Here is a 17,341-nt window from a genome sequence, read left to right on the forward strand (position 1 = left end):
TCACAAATGACACTGTATAAAAGGGAAGAATGGGAAATAACCTGCCCTGTTTCTGCCATGAAAATGCAAGAAGAGTATGAGTCTGAGAATCACGCAGCACTCACAACCCCACCTGTAGCCAATGGGAATGGTAGGTGAACTCAGCACCTGAACCAGGACCTAAGTTTTATTTAAACTAACAGGATGATTTCAGGATAGCAAGAATTTTTTTTTAAGCTTCGTTGTAAAGTGTCACCTGTTTTTACTTCTATGCTGTCCATTTGATTAAACCCATAGCCATTCAGTGAAGCTTTCCCGGTTTGTATATCTAATCTAATCATCCAGGAAGCAAAATTATGGTCGTGTACCAAATATAAATCCACTCTCAACTGTCAATTGGACAATGAATGATGCAAAACTTTTCGATCTAGTCATGAAAGTCATGAATGAAATTTAATAGCTTGCCTGGCTCATCATTTCCTCTCCATAGAAGGGTCAGTGGTGTGAACACAACTAAGCCATGAAATGGCCGATTTTTTTTAAGCCCCTTAAGTGGTGGATGTACAATACCACTTTGTGCACAAACATTCCACCCTTTTGAATGGATGTTCAAAATGGAAGAAAAAGTGCTGCTGGGACATGGGCATATTCTACCAACAGTAAAGAGTTTTGTGAGTGCTGGAGGGGGTAAGTCTCATTTTACTTACAAACCTTGAAAGAATATTGACTGCGGAACTTGCGGCATAGTTCAGTTACCACAATTAGTTCTGCCTGATCTAATTCCTAATGACTTCCATGGGAATTGGGTTGGACCCTAAAAGCCCGTGGCTTCAAAAAGGTGACAATCTGATTTTCCCGAACTATGCAATTTTTTTTTCTAATCAGCTGATTTTTTTCATTTTAGTGCCTCTGCTCACTCCCTCTGTGTCCAGGTCAGATGGCAGAGGTGACTATCCTGACATCAAGCTAGCTTTACGGCTCTAGAACCGATGTCTCTAGGAATATATTACAGTTAATAGTATAAACATTAAGTATGCCTCCCAACTCCCCTGTGAGGGAGCTGGCTCAGATCATCTGTTCCATTTGGGCTTCTCTCCGTATTTTTAACATAAAGGAAACTTGGCCATCTTGGTTTGTAGAGCACCGTTCCTCCAGTAGATCCAGATTCCGAGGTTCTTTTCAGAGTAAACAATGGAAAACATGAGAGTGGCACATTCACTGGCAGTCTTTACAGACAGGCTAGTGAAAGAATGTGGATGGAGACCAAACCACTGTTCCAGATTAGCACTGAGGCATTTTTGTGGGCCACGTGGGGAAGCTTGTGATGCTGGTGTCTAGTAACAGAAAGCTTCAGTACACAGAGTTGTCATTCCTCTTCTTCTCATGAGCCCCAATTTACTCTGCTTCTCTCCTTCTCACCCACAAACAGCCCTAATTCTCTCTCTTTTTCAGTAAGTTTGTTTACAATGCTGCAAAGATACTAGTTTTAGTCTGAATTCTGGAAAAGTTCCAGTAGTAGCAAAACCCTTAAATGAATTTCCTGTAAGTTTAAAATACTCGAAACCTTTAAAGATGCAGTGAATGGTTTTCTCCTGAAGGGAAAAAAAAAAAGCACTTAGCTTTTAAACTTGACATAACCTTTACTTTTCTATAAAAATCACATATACAGCACCGTAACAGAGTATCCTAGAACAGCAATACATGGAAACCGCTAAAGATCTCCCCCTCCCCCACCCCCTTTTTTACCCTAATGCACGCATAGCCAGAGTGGTACAAACTGAGATGCCGAAAATGCTAGAAACGAAAACCACTATTAAGGCCCTTGCCCCCTTTTTCATTATTTCTTAGCATTTTGCTATGTCCTAGTCATGCAGTTCTTTTCGTAAGCATTTCTTTTGGCCTTTATATAAAGCTGAAGGATCAAATTACACCTCCATTTATATGGAATGCCCCTGGTCCTTTTCATGATACTCTGCAAATCCATTGGCACTGAACCCACATTGTGAGTAATCAACATTAGTTCAGCTCATGCCTTTGTAGTAATTAAAGATACCAGGCTGGAAGTTTTGAGAGCACCATTCTAAGCAATGAGCTCTAAGTGCTGCTCTGTCCCTGTTCTTTGACCTTCTTAAAGAGATCGTTCTATGAAGAGAGTGTTGGTGCCCATTATTTCCTTGTCTGAAACTATGTTGCCTTAGATAAATGAGTTGCTGTGTATTTCTTGTTCCATCAATATCCTGTGCAGCCATACAAGGCCAGCCGTGAGAGAAAAAGCGGCATGGAAATGGAGTTTGAGGGAGGAGAGGAGGCTGTGGGTGAAGAGGGCTGTCGGGAAACAAAGAAATGCTTTTAATCAGTAACAGAAGTTCAAGTTGCCTCTGGACATTGACACTCATTGAAGTGGCACCTCCATTGCCTTGGGTGCAATGCAAAGCAGTGTCTGTGGGGGCTGCACACCTGCACCCTCTACTGGAGGCAAGCGTTCCACACCTCAGTCTGCCTAAGGAAGTGCAGCTGTTTACCTTCCTCGCCATAGGCTCTTCCACAGAGCCCCTTTTACAGTTTTGCATCTAGTGTAAGGTGTTACATTTGACTGGAAACGACAAACGTTTTCCTTAATTACTTTGAGCCTTCACAGGCTTGTCTCATACTGAGACCACTCTGATTGGTGAACCCCTAAAAGGCACAGACTGAGACTCTAGAGGGCTGGGGCCCCATATAGTGCCCATAATGGCCGCTGTCAGCACTCACAATCACTCACACAGGCTAAACTATCAGCCCGATTTCTCCTTGGGTACCCAATTCCAAGCAGGGCTCAAGTGCAAGGTCTGTGATATCTTTGTCCTCTGAGAACAGGACCAAGAAGCCCATGAAACCTTCCATCTTGGCTAATCTTCACCCAGAGGCCTGGAGAATAGCACCAAAAGCTAATTTCATAGACCTGTGGGCCTGCCACCTCCACATTCACCTGTGACATCATTTTACCTCCTGACACGAGGAATCCACTCTTGTACCCACCCCAACACACGACACTGACACCATACCATAGAGCCATCATATCTCAGAGCAGATGCTTCCTGTGAAGAAAAAACAAAAGAAAACCCCACTGTGGTACCCAGGACACACCTAATAAAAGAAAGAAACAGACACTTTTCCCAAGATGATCCTCTGGAACAGACCTCTGTGGTGCACCTGGACGCAGCAAAGGCACCAGGAAGCACCAGTCTCATGACTGAAAATGTACAGAGGTCCTGCGATGGGCAGCACTTACTGGTGGTGCTGCATAGGGGTTTGGTGGTTGGGTCACAACTCAGTCCTGTCTCCAGCATCCCCTGCTGGTGGTCACTCCCGGCACTGTGACAATCTCCTTTCTGGTAGTATGTGACTCGGCCCGCCGGACACATTGCCAGTTGAGTCAGCCCCCTTCCAGGGGGTTAACAGAATGCAACAAAATATATATCTAATTTTCCCACAAACAAAAGTCTTCAGCTCACATCCAGGCCTCTGTATCGGGGTTTACCATGTTTCTATCCCCCCTTATCTCCAGGGAGAAGGGGTTTGTACCCTTTCGCAGGAAAGGGGTTGGTAAGGGAGCCTAGGCCTTCCCCTCTCCACTGGGTTCCAGCCCAGGATCCTATGACAGGTAGCAATATCAAACACCAAGGAGTGCTTCAGGGCTGTCTCTCTGGGCTACTCCCTACCACTGGCCCTCCCAATCCAAAAGCCTCAGAAATGGTTCACCAGAAGATGGAGTGAATGGTTCCCTAGTCCTAGAGAAAGACTAGTCCCACCTCTAGGGCCTGCTACCGCTACTGCTACCATTTGCAGCCCCCTCTCCCCTGCAGCCAGGGCTCCAGCTATGCCCTTGCTCAGGAGCGCCGACATAGGTCTCTCCTCCTATCCTGCCTGCTCCTCTTCTGAGCTGTCTGGCTATCTTTTAAGGTCTTCCTCCAGCTGCAGCAAGCTCTGCAGATATGGTGTAGAGGAGCCACTTGGGCCCAGAATGCTCCTTAACGCCTACCCCAGTGTGTGGTTTATATATCTCATTACAGGCCGTCTAACAGCAGCAGCTTATCAGCCTGAAGAATTTATTGCAGCAGCCCTTTGTAGAGTGACTTAGGGAGTTCAATGCCTACTTTAGAGAAGCTGATCATTTTCAATAAGTTTTTTAAAAAGTTTGCTTAAAGTGAGCTAAATCTCTCAACTTGATGCACTCTGTACCCTTCCCAACCCACCAGAAGAACCATTTAAATTTGCCACATATACAGACGGAGAGGAACCTTTCCTGTGGTTACACACTCCTAATGCAACATAAAAGACCAAAGATTTATACCTTTATTTCTCTTTAAGACCTTACAATGTGTTTATTAGCCCCCCAACTCAGAAACAGTTTAAGGAGGCAGAAAAAAAATTAAATGCAGTGACAGCAAAAATCATCAATGAAGCAAACAACAGTTTGCAAGATAAATTTTAAAAACTGGGTATAGTAAAGAAAAGCAAGAATTATATTGAACTCAAAGCACATGAAAGTGTACAAATATTACCCAAAACTTTATTTATAGAAATGTATTCAAATGCAGCATTTGAAAATGAGAGAGAGAGAGACTGGAATGCTGATCAAGTTAGAGAACCTCATGTTCACTTACATTTTCTTTGATTAACTAGCACCATTAAGTCACAAACCACAAACTAAATCATAATTATTTCTAGACATGTAAAAAACTCCACCATTATAAAATGCAATACTCTAGTCATGAAAATCTTTTTCAAACATTTGTATTAAAAACTGGATCTGAATTAACTACTTGTAAGAGATGAAAGTAGTTCAAAAATGAAGTTTTCATACCTACTATGGTGGCCTAAGGTAAATCATCCATAAAAGCAGGTTGTTCCTAAGTCTGTTGATCCTGATCAAGGGAAAGCATCTACAAAATCAGCTTTTCACAGCCGTTTGCAAACCAAGCAGGTAAGAGAAATTTAGTCCGCTATACATACACACCATACAGTATGTACCAGACTGGTCTTATAAAATAACATTGTCCTAGTCTATAAATATACTAATTGGACTACAAAATTTCTGAGCGTTTAGTCAAGCTGTCTTTCTGCCTCACACAGCCACTGCATCAGACTGAAACGCATCGGTTTATACGACAGGCTATCAGCATGAATACAATTACTAATAGGAAAGATCAAAAAAATTTACCATAAGACTGACCGATTTAGTGTTCTAATTTCCCCCTCACGTTTAACTGTAATATTAGCATTGACTTATCTGTTTCTAGTGACAGTCACACAACCTTAACATTTCTGGATTGTGTTCAAACTATTTATGAAAGTGCTGAAAGTGCAATCAAAGAAGAGAAGTTTATATCCATTCATTCAGTACACCTACCTGAGGGACAAGTTTTCAGAAGGCTGTGTGCAAAAAAGCATGCATACATTTGTGCATGCTCAAACACATGCGTGTATTTCTGCCAACTTGTTCCCTAATATTTCTGGCTAAGGGAAGGATGTTCCTGTCACAGGATTTCTTTAGCAAGACTATAATACAGATGGTTGGAATTCATAAATACTTTTGATCCAGTGTGCTCCTTATGTATTAAAACTATTATGATAATATGGTGGGAAAACACCATTTTGTTTATAAATGGTAACTTGCAATGTCCAAATACTGCCCTGGAATACAGAAGAACTAAACCTATACTCTCAAACATTTTCAAGCAATGTCCAGTTTACAGTAGCACACTTAATCAATCAATTAATTAAAGATAATTTAGCAAATGTGTTCAAATGCATAATAAAATAACCTAGCAAATTATTTTCTACTCCAGAACATCTAGAAATGTCTTCTGATGAAAATAAAACTATATTAAAATCTGTTTCAAGCAATATTTTGTACTTTAATGTACAAGAATTTGAAAACCCAAAAGGTGAACTCCACCAATACAGATCTTGTGTCAATACACAAATTAAAATTTCTCTCTCTCCTCAACACCCCCCTTTAAAATGGTCTCCTGCGACATGCATCATAATAATTAGTGCTATTAAAAACTGAAAACATGCCCCTTTTGACAAAATGAACAAACTTTTCTAGAGGACACATGGGCTTCCTGGAATGCATGTTATGCTCCCAGCAAAATGAGGTCTGGAATGTGACATCAAACCCATTATACAGGATGCGGATAAAGTGTTCTCTGGGTTTTTTCTCATCCTGCCACAACTCAAAGACTAATCTGGCTGCAAATCTTGGAAACCTGGCTTCTGTAATGCCCAAGGCACTGAGAACAGGTGACAAGGTGACATCATGAGCTGAGTAAAGGACAAATAATTCTTCTTTCTTGCCGTCTGCAATGCGCTGCATCCGGTTAACAGTCTGATTAAGGAGAGGATGAACGGCCAGCAGTGCATACCAGAAATAAAGTTTCTTTTCCTGTCTCTCTCTCTCATCCTCTAACTGATGTGTCTTAATTACCTTAAAGTGTTCAATGTCAATGCAGCCATTTTTAGTACAAGGGAAACTGACATTGTGGCAAAAATGGCACAACATAGAATCTATTGGGTTAGAAGCTCTTAATTGCCTAGTGGGAATGCCGACTATTTTTGCCATATCCACATATGTTCTCTCCAAATGGCTGTTTTTCACCCTTAAGCTATACTGGCGGCGTTGCTCCTCTTCTAGGTAATGATTTCTCATTGGGCAATCACAGCTCCCAGAACAAAAGATAGTGCTCCACTGATGTTTTATGTTAATTTTCTTCCAATCAAAATCTGGAAGGAAGGTATATAGAAGTGCTAGCCCACTCTGCAGGGTTCGACTTTTTCCTGTTGTCTCCAAGTAGAGATGCTTTGCTGTCCAATCACTTGATAGCAGTTTATGTTTCTTTATATAAATTTCCCGTAATAGCTGTCCATTATGTAAGTGCTGTACAACACCTAGGAGAGATTTAAAAAATCCTGTTACCAGTGTCCGGAAAAACGGGTTATAGGAAATGTCTAGAACTTTGACATTTCTGGAAAATGACATTAGCAGTTTTCTAACATGTGCACAAATTAGTTAAAAAAATGTTGATCTTTCCCAGGAATCAAATTTCACTTAAGCTTGGCTATTATCCCGGAAGATTTCACAAAGTATGCAAATTATATATATTTCTAAATCTGAAATATAGGTTAGCTCTGTATACTCTTCAGTGCAGAAACAGCCAGTTCTATAACTTTTTATAATAAAGCAGCTCATTCATGAGTAGTACTGGATTTAGAACTTTAAAATAATTGAACAGGAAAGTCAGTCTGATGATCTATGAAAAATACTATGTAGTTTATAAAATGGATCCACATTCAGAGATCAACTCAGTTTCCAGGACAAATCTGTTAACACGGTGCAGCTTGCACACATAAACAGCCATACAGTTTCAGAACAGCCCTTAAGAAGTGCATACCACAAACCCAGAATGGGTTAGGGGAGTGTAAGCCGGTGTGCAGACTTTCAAACTAGGGAAAAAGAAAAGGAGTACTTGTGGCACCTTAGAGACTAACCAATTTATTTGAGCATGAGCTTTCGTGAGCTACAGCTCACTTCATCAGATGCTGTAGCTCACGAAAGCTCATGCTCAAATAAATTGGTTAGTCTCTAAGGTGCCACAAGTACTCCTTTTCTTTTTGCGAATACAGACTAACACGGCTGTTACTCTGAAACTAGGGAAAGGAAATCAGTCCCAACTACCGGCCTCTTCACATTCTTTCTTCAGAACTTGCTGTATTTCCAAACAAAAATTCAAAGCCCGTACAAATCAGCTCAAACTACATACTACCCTCCACATCTCAGGCCTTTACAGCTTCAAACGGCTGGGAAGGGAGAAGTCCCACCCTTCCTCTACAGTAAGTTCCTTTGCAATAGACTCCCCTTTCCTTTATAACCCTGTCCAGCACATCCAAGTAACAGTCAAGAACTCAGTTACCTTTTGCATGCCAGAGCATCTTAACATGTCACAAGAAGTGTCAGTCCTGGATACTAACTGACCCACACAGCCGATGTATGAGTCCTGGGATGGGGTAAAGTTAGATTTAAGACTGATGTATAGGTTACCCTGCTGCATGGCAGAAATCCTGGGATAGCTTTGCAGATTCCTCAGGAGGGGTGGTATTGCAGGGGCTGAGGCCAGTCTCGCTCAGTGACTTTGATGCCCATGAGGAGGAGGATTCTTTTGATTTGACTCTGGAATTTATGGTTATGGTGACAGCCACAGGGCCACCCCAGCTGGTTTCTGGTTTTACAAATCTAGCTGGCCACAATATGGATCTAGTGCTAGGAATGGGCTGCAGAAGTTATGATTACGCTCTCAGCATGGACTGGCCATTGTTTCAATGATCCACTCCAAGGTGATTGTTGAGATCTGACAGGCTCCAGAAGGTTGAGGGAACTTACTGTGTTATGACTGACCATCATCAAAAGTCTGATCAGTGGAACACTATAGCTGGTGCTTCCTCAGTACAGAAGGGAGGCAACTGCTGGCATTCTCCACGGAGGCTCTTCAACTCTACAATGTGTTTACCACCCTCTTTGGCCAAAGCCCAGATTTCTCCTTCCAGATATTTTGCATAGAACTCCATTATTCATAGGCATTTGGGGAAGAGATAGAATGGCGGCTGCTAATTAAGGTATAATGATGTTATAGGGCAGGAATGAAGAATGTGCAGGTGGTCCACAGTGTATTCCTGGGCGAATTTTGTGCCACTGCGTAAAGCAGAATTTTGAAGAAATTAATGTTGTGCATGCAGAATTTCCTTTTTTCTCCCCATAGAAATGGACTGCAGAGATGTTGGCTGCCACTAGGAACCACTGGACCTGGCAGAGCTCAGCTCCCAAACAGAAGACAAAGCTAGAGGAAGGGGGCAGGAACTGGAGGGTTCCCAGCACACCCTGAAGGAAAGAAGCAGCAGCACACAGGAAACTGTGCAAGCCTGGGACCCAGCATCAGGCTGTTTCTCCCTCTGGATCCCTGGGCTCTGGGAAGGCAGGGTCTGTGTCTGACTGATCTGGAGTGGGGGGATGCAGCTGGCCACTGGGGAGTGGGGTAGGGCTAGGGGTTGAGTGTCTGAGCTTGGGGGTGGGAGGTGGGGGGGGTACAGCTGGCCTCTGGGGGGAGAGGAGGTGTGAGTACCTTGGCTGGGGCAGGGCCCATGGCTGGGCTCTGGGGGAAAGTGGGTATGTGAGTGTGTAACCCCCTGGCTGGGCTCGGGGCCAGGGGGCGGGGCAGAGAAGCAGGAACTGGATTGCCATAGGGGTTTCTTTAACTCTACTCCTGGGGGAATTTTTGTGTGTCTGAATTGTTACAGAAAAACTTGCTGACAGGTATTTTGAAATAAATTAACAAAATAATTGAAACTGGCGTGAGTTATTTTGACAAATAAAATTTGCAGAATTTTGCAATGCTGTGCGCAAAATTTTTAATTTTTTGGCACAGAATTCCCCCCGGAGTAACAGTGGATATGAATGGTTCAGTATTGTTTTAAATATTGTAAAGAGAGTCCAGAGCACGGAGGTGTGTGCTGATAGTATGTTTTTTTAAATCCAAAATAAATCCATATAAGAAATCTAACAACAACAAAATTAATTCCTTGCTCACAACCACATTTCAACCCAACTGTGTTAAGACTCCTTTCCCTAGGTTTACAGATAGGGATTTTTGTTTGTTTTATAAGGGCTTTTGTTAATTTTGGAGGAAAATATTTGGACAGCAAATAAAAATAAACGAAGAAACAGGGACTGTAGTTTATACACAACAGGTGCTATGCGTTGATCAGAATTGATAATACACATAAAATACACAAATACATTTAAGGACCGAGTCCAACAAGTTTTCATATATCATGTGATAATTACATTTCATTTTTATTATAATATTGAGGATAATGTATCTGGTTGACCTAAACCATAACATAGTTTTACAAATAGGAAATGCATGATGGTGCAATATAAAGGTTTTTTTAGAATAAATGAGGGACAGAATGTTACTCATGAGGAGTGAAGCCATGACAGAATTAAGCAAATAATCCCCATTTGCTACCAATGAAAGCTGTACACCACATAAAACCATGATGTGTCCTATACACGTCATATTTTAGAGCCAAGCTAGTTCAGGAATGTTTTAGAATTGTTAAACTATTTATTGCAATTTCCTTTTAATCCCATCATCTGTAAAGTTCGGCTCCCTTAATATCAATTTAATCCAACTGAACAGAACTCAGAGAAAGAAAGAAAAATAAACTCATACATTAAAAGCCCCTCATACAATCTAAAATAGCGTTTCCATTTCCTTACCAACAAGTGCCACAATTTGACATCTGCTCTCTCAGGATCTCCCTGGGCTAGAAGCAGCAACTTCATCACAGGGGAAAATTGGCAATTAAATCTTGCCAATCGTTTCTAAATTTGATGGATCGTAAGATATTGAACTGTAAGCCAGCTACCAACTCAGCATTAATTATTCCTCCTGGATGTTGGACTAATGTACATTTTTAGGGGATGCAGAGAGGAATTCCATGTTTGGGAGAGAAGGGAAAAGGAAATAAGGTTGATTTTTTTTTAAAATGGCAACTATTTGCCGTTCTGAGGTTTAACATGTTAGAACTAGTCCCAACAGTGATGCATTAGTAGGCTGAATGTAGGCAAGGTATGAGACACTATCATGACTGTGTGTGGTATATTAAGCTTTTTACATGGCCATATCCCATCTACACTGGGACTGGAAACAAAGTTAGCTGGCAGAATAATTTTTCAACATGGTTCTACTTAATACACATTGAATTCCTATCTAAACAGGGAGATAGAGCCCTGGAAATGGACTATGTTTTGTTGGAGACCGAGAAGAAAGTAAATAAACGTGCTACAGGACCTTACCTGTCTGTGTAAGTTCTCCCATTTCACACAAAGGATGACTGGGGTAACGAGGCAGGCTGCCCAGGGTGCCATCCATTTGTGCTTCAGAGCCTTGGGACATATGCCTAACAAAAGCTTCAAGATGAGGGTGAGACGGCTTCCTGAAGAGGTAAATCAAAACATGAACACTCCCGTAAGTGCATGCAAAAATAGCTCAGAAAAGTGAAGAGTTCTAATTATGTCAGTTCCCGCAATCTCATGATAAGGGGATATTTCCTGTCGAGAAAACATCTGCTCTTGGTCAGGGCTTTCCTTAAAAAATCCAGCCACAAAGCTGTGCACTAATATTAAAGAACTGGTGAGGACAAAATATAGGACTTTAATGTGTCCGAATGTCCAACAAGAATATAAAAAAAAATCAATAAAAGTTAACTCCATCTGGGGTCACATTCTTCAGTTTAGTAACTTTTGCGGTTACTTGCACCAATATCATTATAACAATATTGGGAAAAATCCCTTGTGTGGAGGGATTTTTTTTTTCAGAACCAGAAAGACTACTCCATTTCAACAGCATGGTCTGTAGCCACACAAGCTTGGTTTGTGATTTTGTCAGGTCTGATAATCTAAACAGGGCTGACTGGGTCAGTATTTAGATGGGAGATCTTCAGGGAATTCTTAGGTACTATAGTGCAGGAAGTGCTGTTGGCACTGTAGTAAATCATGCTTTTCTCTGAGTCCAAATTACATTTCTACTTGGGTTCTTAAAGGGTGCTGTGCCATTGCTGGAACTGTCTTTAAATGAGAAGTAAAAGCAACATCCTAACTTCTCCTGACCATTAAAAATACCATGGTGCTTTTTGTAAGAGTAGAAGAATTAACCCACATGACCTGGCCAAATTAGTAGATAATTCATGGGTAACTACCCACCTGCAAATTCACCTTCAGCTTTAATTGAAGCTTGTACAAAATAGTAAAGTGTTAGTCTACACCACCTTGCAAGAGTGCTTTTAAAAAACTATCCTTGTACATACTTTACATGACCTTACAGCTAAATTTTCATTTATATTGTAGCAGCACCCAAAAAGCCTAATTGAATTGGGGCCCTTTGTGCAAGGCACGGTACAGACACATGAGAAGACATACATCCTAACACTCTTGAGTTGACCATTATGGATGAGGCCAAAACAAACCAAGCAGTGTCATAGTAAGATTGAGGGGAAATATTCACGGAAAACTCAGTATTTTACCCAGGCAGGCAAACAGACAATGAACATCAAATATCCTCCATAATCTCTCTCTAATCTCTGTCTAGCAGCAGAGTGTGAGAGTGAGTTAGTTCGTATAAATTGTCAATGTTAGTGGCAATATCTAAATTACGTATTCACAATTTAATAGAGTGACTAAAAGTCATTTTTTATGATCAAATATCCCTGCAAAGATACCCTGATGCCTTGATTTATATACATGGAGTATGTATTCCACTACTAATAAAACTTTGTACTTCCAAGCCTTTCAAAGTGAATGAAACATTCATGAATTTTCCCCAAGACAAGTATTTTCATTTTACAGACAGAAAAACTGAGCAGCACAAAGCTTAAGTAAGTTGCCCCTGGACATGCAGTCATAACACGGACAAGGATCAATATTTAAACGTTACCCCAACAAACAACATTGTTTCAACAAATAATTTCAGTCATGTGGAAAGTAAAAATTTGGCTTCCCTGCTACTACAAACCAGAAACATATATCTAGCTCTGAAGTAGTAAGGCCTTGGCTGTTGCTCCATTTCAACCTTTTGCAATGTCTCGGGATATAGGCACACCTAGGAACTTTCAGTGCCACTAAAATCTCTCATGCTTTGAAGCTTCCAAGGTGTCCTTGGCACTGTGGCATGTAACTAAATGGACAGCTCTATGAGAATGAAACAGAGGGGCAGCAGTATGGAGCAAGGAGGTTGATAGATCCTGGCCTTTCCTTCTCATCAGTGAAGATGGCTGTAACAGAAAGATGGTTAACCCCATCCTAAAGTTACACCCCATCAGGAGGATATGTCTACTCCACAGCTGTTCCTTTGGCCTTTCACTGAGACAGCTGGGGAAGCAGTGTGTTTATTTTAAGAAATTAAAACAAATACACCTGCAGTAATAGTAACTGACTGCAAACATTCTCTTATCATACAAGTGTCATGGATACAAATGTCATGGATATAAGCAAAAAGTATCTGAAATTAACACAACAACAGTTCAAATTAATGGAAGATGTGTCTAAATCCCCTAAACTGCTTTGAAAATCTCAACCAAGGTGATTCCATACCACAACATGAACTCTTATATTATTGATATTGGTGGGTTACTGAAGGAGATATTTGAAGATTAAGCAAGATAATAATAATAATAAAAAAAATTAGAGGAGAGAAGCAAAGGAATAGACTGATTTTTCTGTGTCTGGGTAGGAACTTAAAACTCCCAAAAGTGTAAGTTCAAATTCCATGACAGGACTATATCACATATGTACATGTTAAGTCATATATTTACCACATGCAGAAATTAAAAATATGGAACACACACCCAAGCTTTGAAAATCATAACAATGGTGTGTTTGCATTCTCATGTTCCATTACATACAAGATAGACTTCTAAAAGGCTCTACTTTTTCATCTAGTCCAGTGTCATTGCATTTCCCCCCATTCCCTCCAACTCCTACTCCCGATTCCTATCCCAACTATTCCAGCTCTAGACAGCTCACTTAACCATGGAAATCCAAGACTGTTGACATTTCCTTGATATGGCTTTTAGCTATCAATGAGATATAGCCACCCATTTCTTAATATTGCTTAGAAACAATTAATTTGACTAGGATTTTGGTTTTAAGCAGAACTGACTTTGACTTTATAAAGAGAAATTCTTAAAGGGTCTCTAGTACTTTTATGGAGAAGTTTATAGAGAACTATTGAAAGAGAGAGAAAGAGAGAGACAGACACACACCTCTACACCCTACTGACTTTTGCCACAGCAATATAGCAAACTGATATGAAAACAGAAAAGGAGTACTTGTGGCACCTTAGAGACTAACCAATTTATTTGAGCATAAGCTTTCGTGAGCTACAGCTCACTTCATCGGATGCATCAATGATGAAGTGAGCTGTAGCTCACGAAAGCTTATGCTCAAATAAATTGATTAGTCTCTAAGGTGCCACAAGTACTCCTTTTCTTTTTGCGAATACAGACTAACATGGCTGTTACTCTGGAACCTGATATGAAAACTCGTGTCTAGGAACATTATGCTTTTCTCTGAAAGTTATCTGAACCACTAGAGGGTGCCACAACACCATCTGAATAAAAGCATTCCGAAACAAGAAATCTGGCGTCAGATTTTTCTCAATATAAAGGCAACAGTGCTCACGTGGGATCTTCCTAGATGCGTTCCAAGGGAGTAGATGTCTTTTGTTAACAAGAATGGATCTAGCATGAAAATACAGTAATTGCATTAGCTCTCAGGCAAACCAGTTCCCTCAACTGGGATCAAAATGCCCCTTTCTTTTTTGTTTGCAGTTTTAAATCGATTCCCAAAACCACAGTGTGTATTATATTTTTCTTTATAAAGGGATTAGAAAAAAGTTGTTTGTACATTACTGTAACTATGTAAGCGGAAAATCATTAAGGAATGACAAACTGTGAGAAAAGAAGAAGGGCATAAAGAAAAAAGGTTTAAATTTTACAGTATTAATACAGGTTTCAGAGTAGCAGCTGTGTTAGTCTGTATCAGCAAAAAGAACAGGAGTACTGGTGGCACCTTAGAGACTAACCAATTTATTTGAGCATAAGCTTTCGTGAGCTACAAGTCACTTCATCGGATGCATGTACAGTTTGGAAGGAAAACAAATTAATTTATAGGATTTTAGCAAATTCAATGCTGTTTCCAGATTTTGGAAATATTTATGTACGTCAAATGAAGTGCAGTGTTAGGAAAGTACAGGCCATAAAAAGTGTCCTTTATTTCTAGATCACTTCAGGTTTCCTGTTATACCAACTTTGGCCACGTACCACAGAGCTTAATCCTGTTCTAAATATGGAACTTGCACTAAACTTTTTGTAGATTTATTTATTTGACATGTCTCAGGAACAAGAAGCTAAAATGAAAGAAATACATTTAAAGAAAATTATTTCGTATGTAATCCTTCTGCCGACAGGTTTGTACAAAATTTGAAGGCTAGAACATCACCACAATTTGGGGGGGAGGGGGGGGGGGAGAAGGGGAGGCGGGCTAAAACTTTTGTGGTCTTTTAATAAACTTTATCCTGCATAAACTGCCATTTGTAATTTTCTCCCAGCAATGCTCCCCTTTAACGAAATTTCCAGCTCTTTTGTTAAGCTCTTCAAACAACATAATAGTGTGACCATTGCAAGAGCTGCTCTACTACTTACTCTGCTGCTTCTGTTATATCACCTGTCATTCTAGTGGGCTAAAACCTTCAATGGTGAAACTGTTAGGGATTTTTTGATGGAAACCACATAGCAAAGAATAGCTCTCAAATCAGTGTTATTACTGGTACAATGCAGAGGGAGCAATACACAGAATACTAGGACAGAACAACTAATATCCAGGACTTAATAGCAACCTTTGCATATCAATGAATTACAATACATGAAACAGATATATTAAGTTATTTAATTTTTAGGTTTGTTTTTTTTTAAACATACAAGCATACACCCACAGAAATCAGTAGAGAAGATTACTTGATTGGATTTCCTATTCTGAAAGCTGGATTTCAGACCTGGAAAGCTTTCTGGTTGCTTCCTATAATTTCAGAAAAGTGGAGAAGCAATCCAGACATGATGGAGATTTTTTGCCTGAATGGGACATTTCAGACTAAAATGTGTTTCTGCCTTCTATCCTTATTGTAAAACTCCAGTATGAAACAAAAACAAAAAAGTATTCTAGTGGTTTTACTGTGGTAAGTTTCTATATAAGAGCAAACAGAATTCCGCAAGTAGTGTTGAAAAGCAATCCTTGCAGTAGTATTTAAACTGGTAGTTGACAAATTACTTTTTCCCAAAGATTTTTTTATTTAGATTACCAATCTTACTGTTGAATCAGCCAATTTACAGATGCCACAGGAGATGGAGTATCTAGGCAACACGGCTAAGACTGCTTGGACTGCTTCTGAGCAGGAAGCAAAGAAAATGACTCAGTTGTGTAGTTGAAAAGATTAAACCCTCAGAGAAATTTGTAAAATTTAATTTCCATAAAATCACAGAAGACTCAAAGTGCAATAAAAGGGACTCATTGTGTAATTTGACTGACTTCTTTATTATTGTATCAGAGCATTACAAACAGCAGTTGGGGAATCAGGAGTTAATACAGCAGCTATTTCAAATCAATTCAGTCCAAAATTTGTTTTTAAATTGTCAGCAAGTACATTGTGAGATTCATCAGCTGTTACCATCTAACTTTTTCTGATCATGGACATTTATTTTCTAGTTATTAGTTGAATGACTTATTTGTAGGTTTGCTTTTTTAATTATGTTTTTATTGCTGTAAAATAAAACAACAAAATACAAGAATTTATTTCCCTTTAACAATAACACGTGCTTGCTTTTTTCATGTTACTTCCTGTTATCAATGCACTATAGTACACTTGTGTTAGATACAGATCTATATTGGGATAACAAACCATTTGCCAGTTTTATTTTCTGGCTTTCATGCATTAGCACCAATGTGGAAGAATGTTTAAATCCAAACAAACATTCTTTTTTTAAAAGTCATTAAAAGCATTTATATTAGATCCTTTAGAATCCTTTTTAGAAAAAAATAATTGTATGCCAAAACTATGACACTGTTCCATTCATGTTATATTGCTATTGCTATGCACTAAGAAAAGTATATTGTGGAACTACATGAAAAGGAACCATATATACACCAATGCCAAAAACTTAACTGACTCATTGTGAAATGAAATTGTCCTTCTGTTGGGTTAGATCTAAAAATCTGGAGATATTTTAGCTGCTTTGATGAGAAATGAACCATAACTTCCGTTTTGTGGTTTAAATTGTTAACTAGTTGGATGCCTCTGAATGTGTAGAGCACGCTGGGAAATCCCTATTTCTGGTATCTTTATTTAAAAAAAAAATCCTAAACTGCAACAAATACAGAACCAAGAGGAGCCATGTTGTAGAATTTGGGTCCAGTTTGCCATGGAGTACATAGTGTGGGGAGGGGACACACACACACATGAAAACATGGTTTTAGGTATATACATGTTTTTCCCACATGCATGAAATGTGATTTATGCACAAAAGGTCGTGTTAAGTCCTCAACAATCTGGGCACACATTCTGCAGCAAGGCCCCTTGCTTCTGTGACACACTGTGGCAACAGCTTGGAAATTCTGCTGCAGTTATTTAAAATTTTTTAAATGGAGGTTTTTACGGATTCTGGGAACTCAAATCAGTACATGGAAATTGTCAGGGAATTAGCTGGAACTTTT

The 17,341-nt window shown here is 39.8% G+C and overlaps 1 protein-coding gene across 1 annotated transcript in view; it reads right to left on the minus strand.

Moving 5' to 3' along the window:
* Positions 1-4,301: 4,301 nt before the first annotated feature.
* Positions 4,302-17,341, minus strand: part of PXYLP1 (2-phosphoxylose phosphatase 1) — a 102,455-nt gene continuing 89,415 nt past the window's right edge. The window contains exons 5-6 of the mRNA XM_073359962.1: positions 10,877-11,016; positions 4,302-6,912 (exon numbers count right to left, since the gene is read on the minus strand). Coding sequence (XP_073216063.1) covers positions 5,981-6,912; positions 10,877-11,016 — 1,072 coding nt within the window. The 3' untranslated portion in view covers positions 4,302-5,980. The remainder of the gene's footprint in view (positions 6,913-10,876; positions 11,017-17,341) is intronic.

Source organism: Lepidochelys kempii, chromosome 9, assembly GCF_965140285.1.
Source record: "Lepidochelys kempii isolate rLepKem1 chromosome 9, rLepKem1.hap1, whole genome shotgun sequence".
Taxonomy (NCBI): domain Eukaryota; kingdom Metazoa; phylum Chordata; order Testudines; family Cheloniidae; genus Lepidochelys; species Lepidochelys kempii.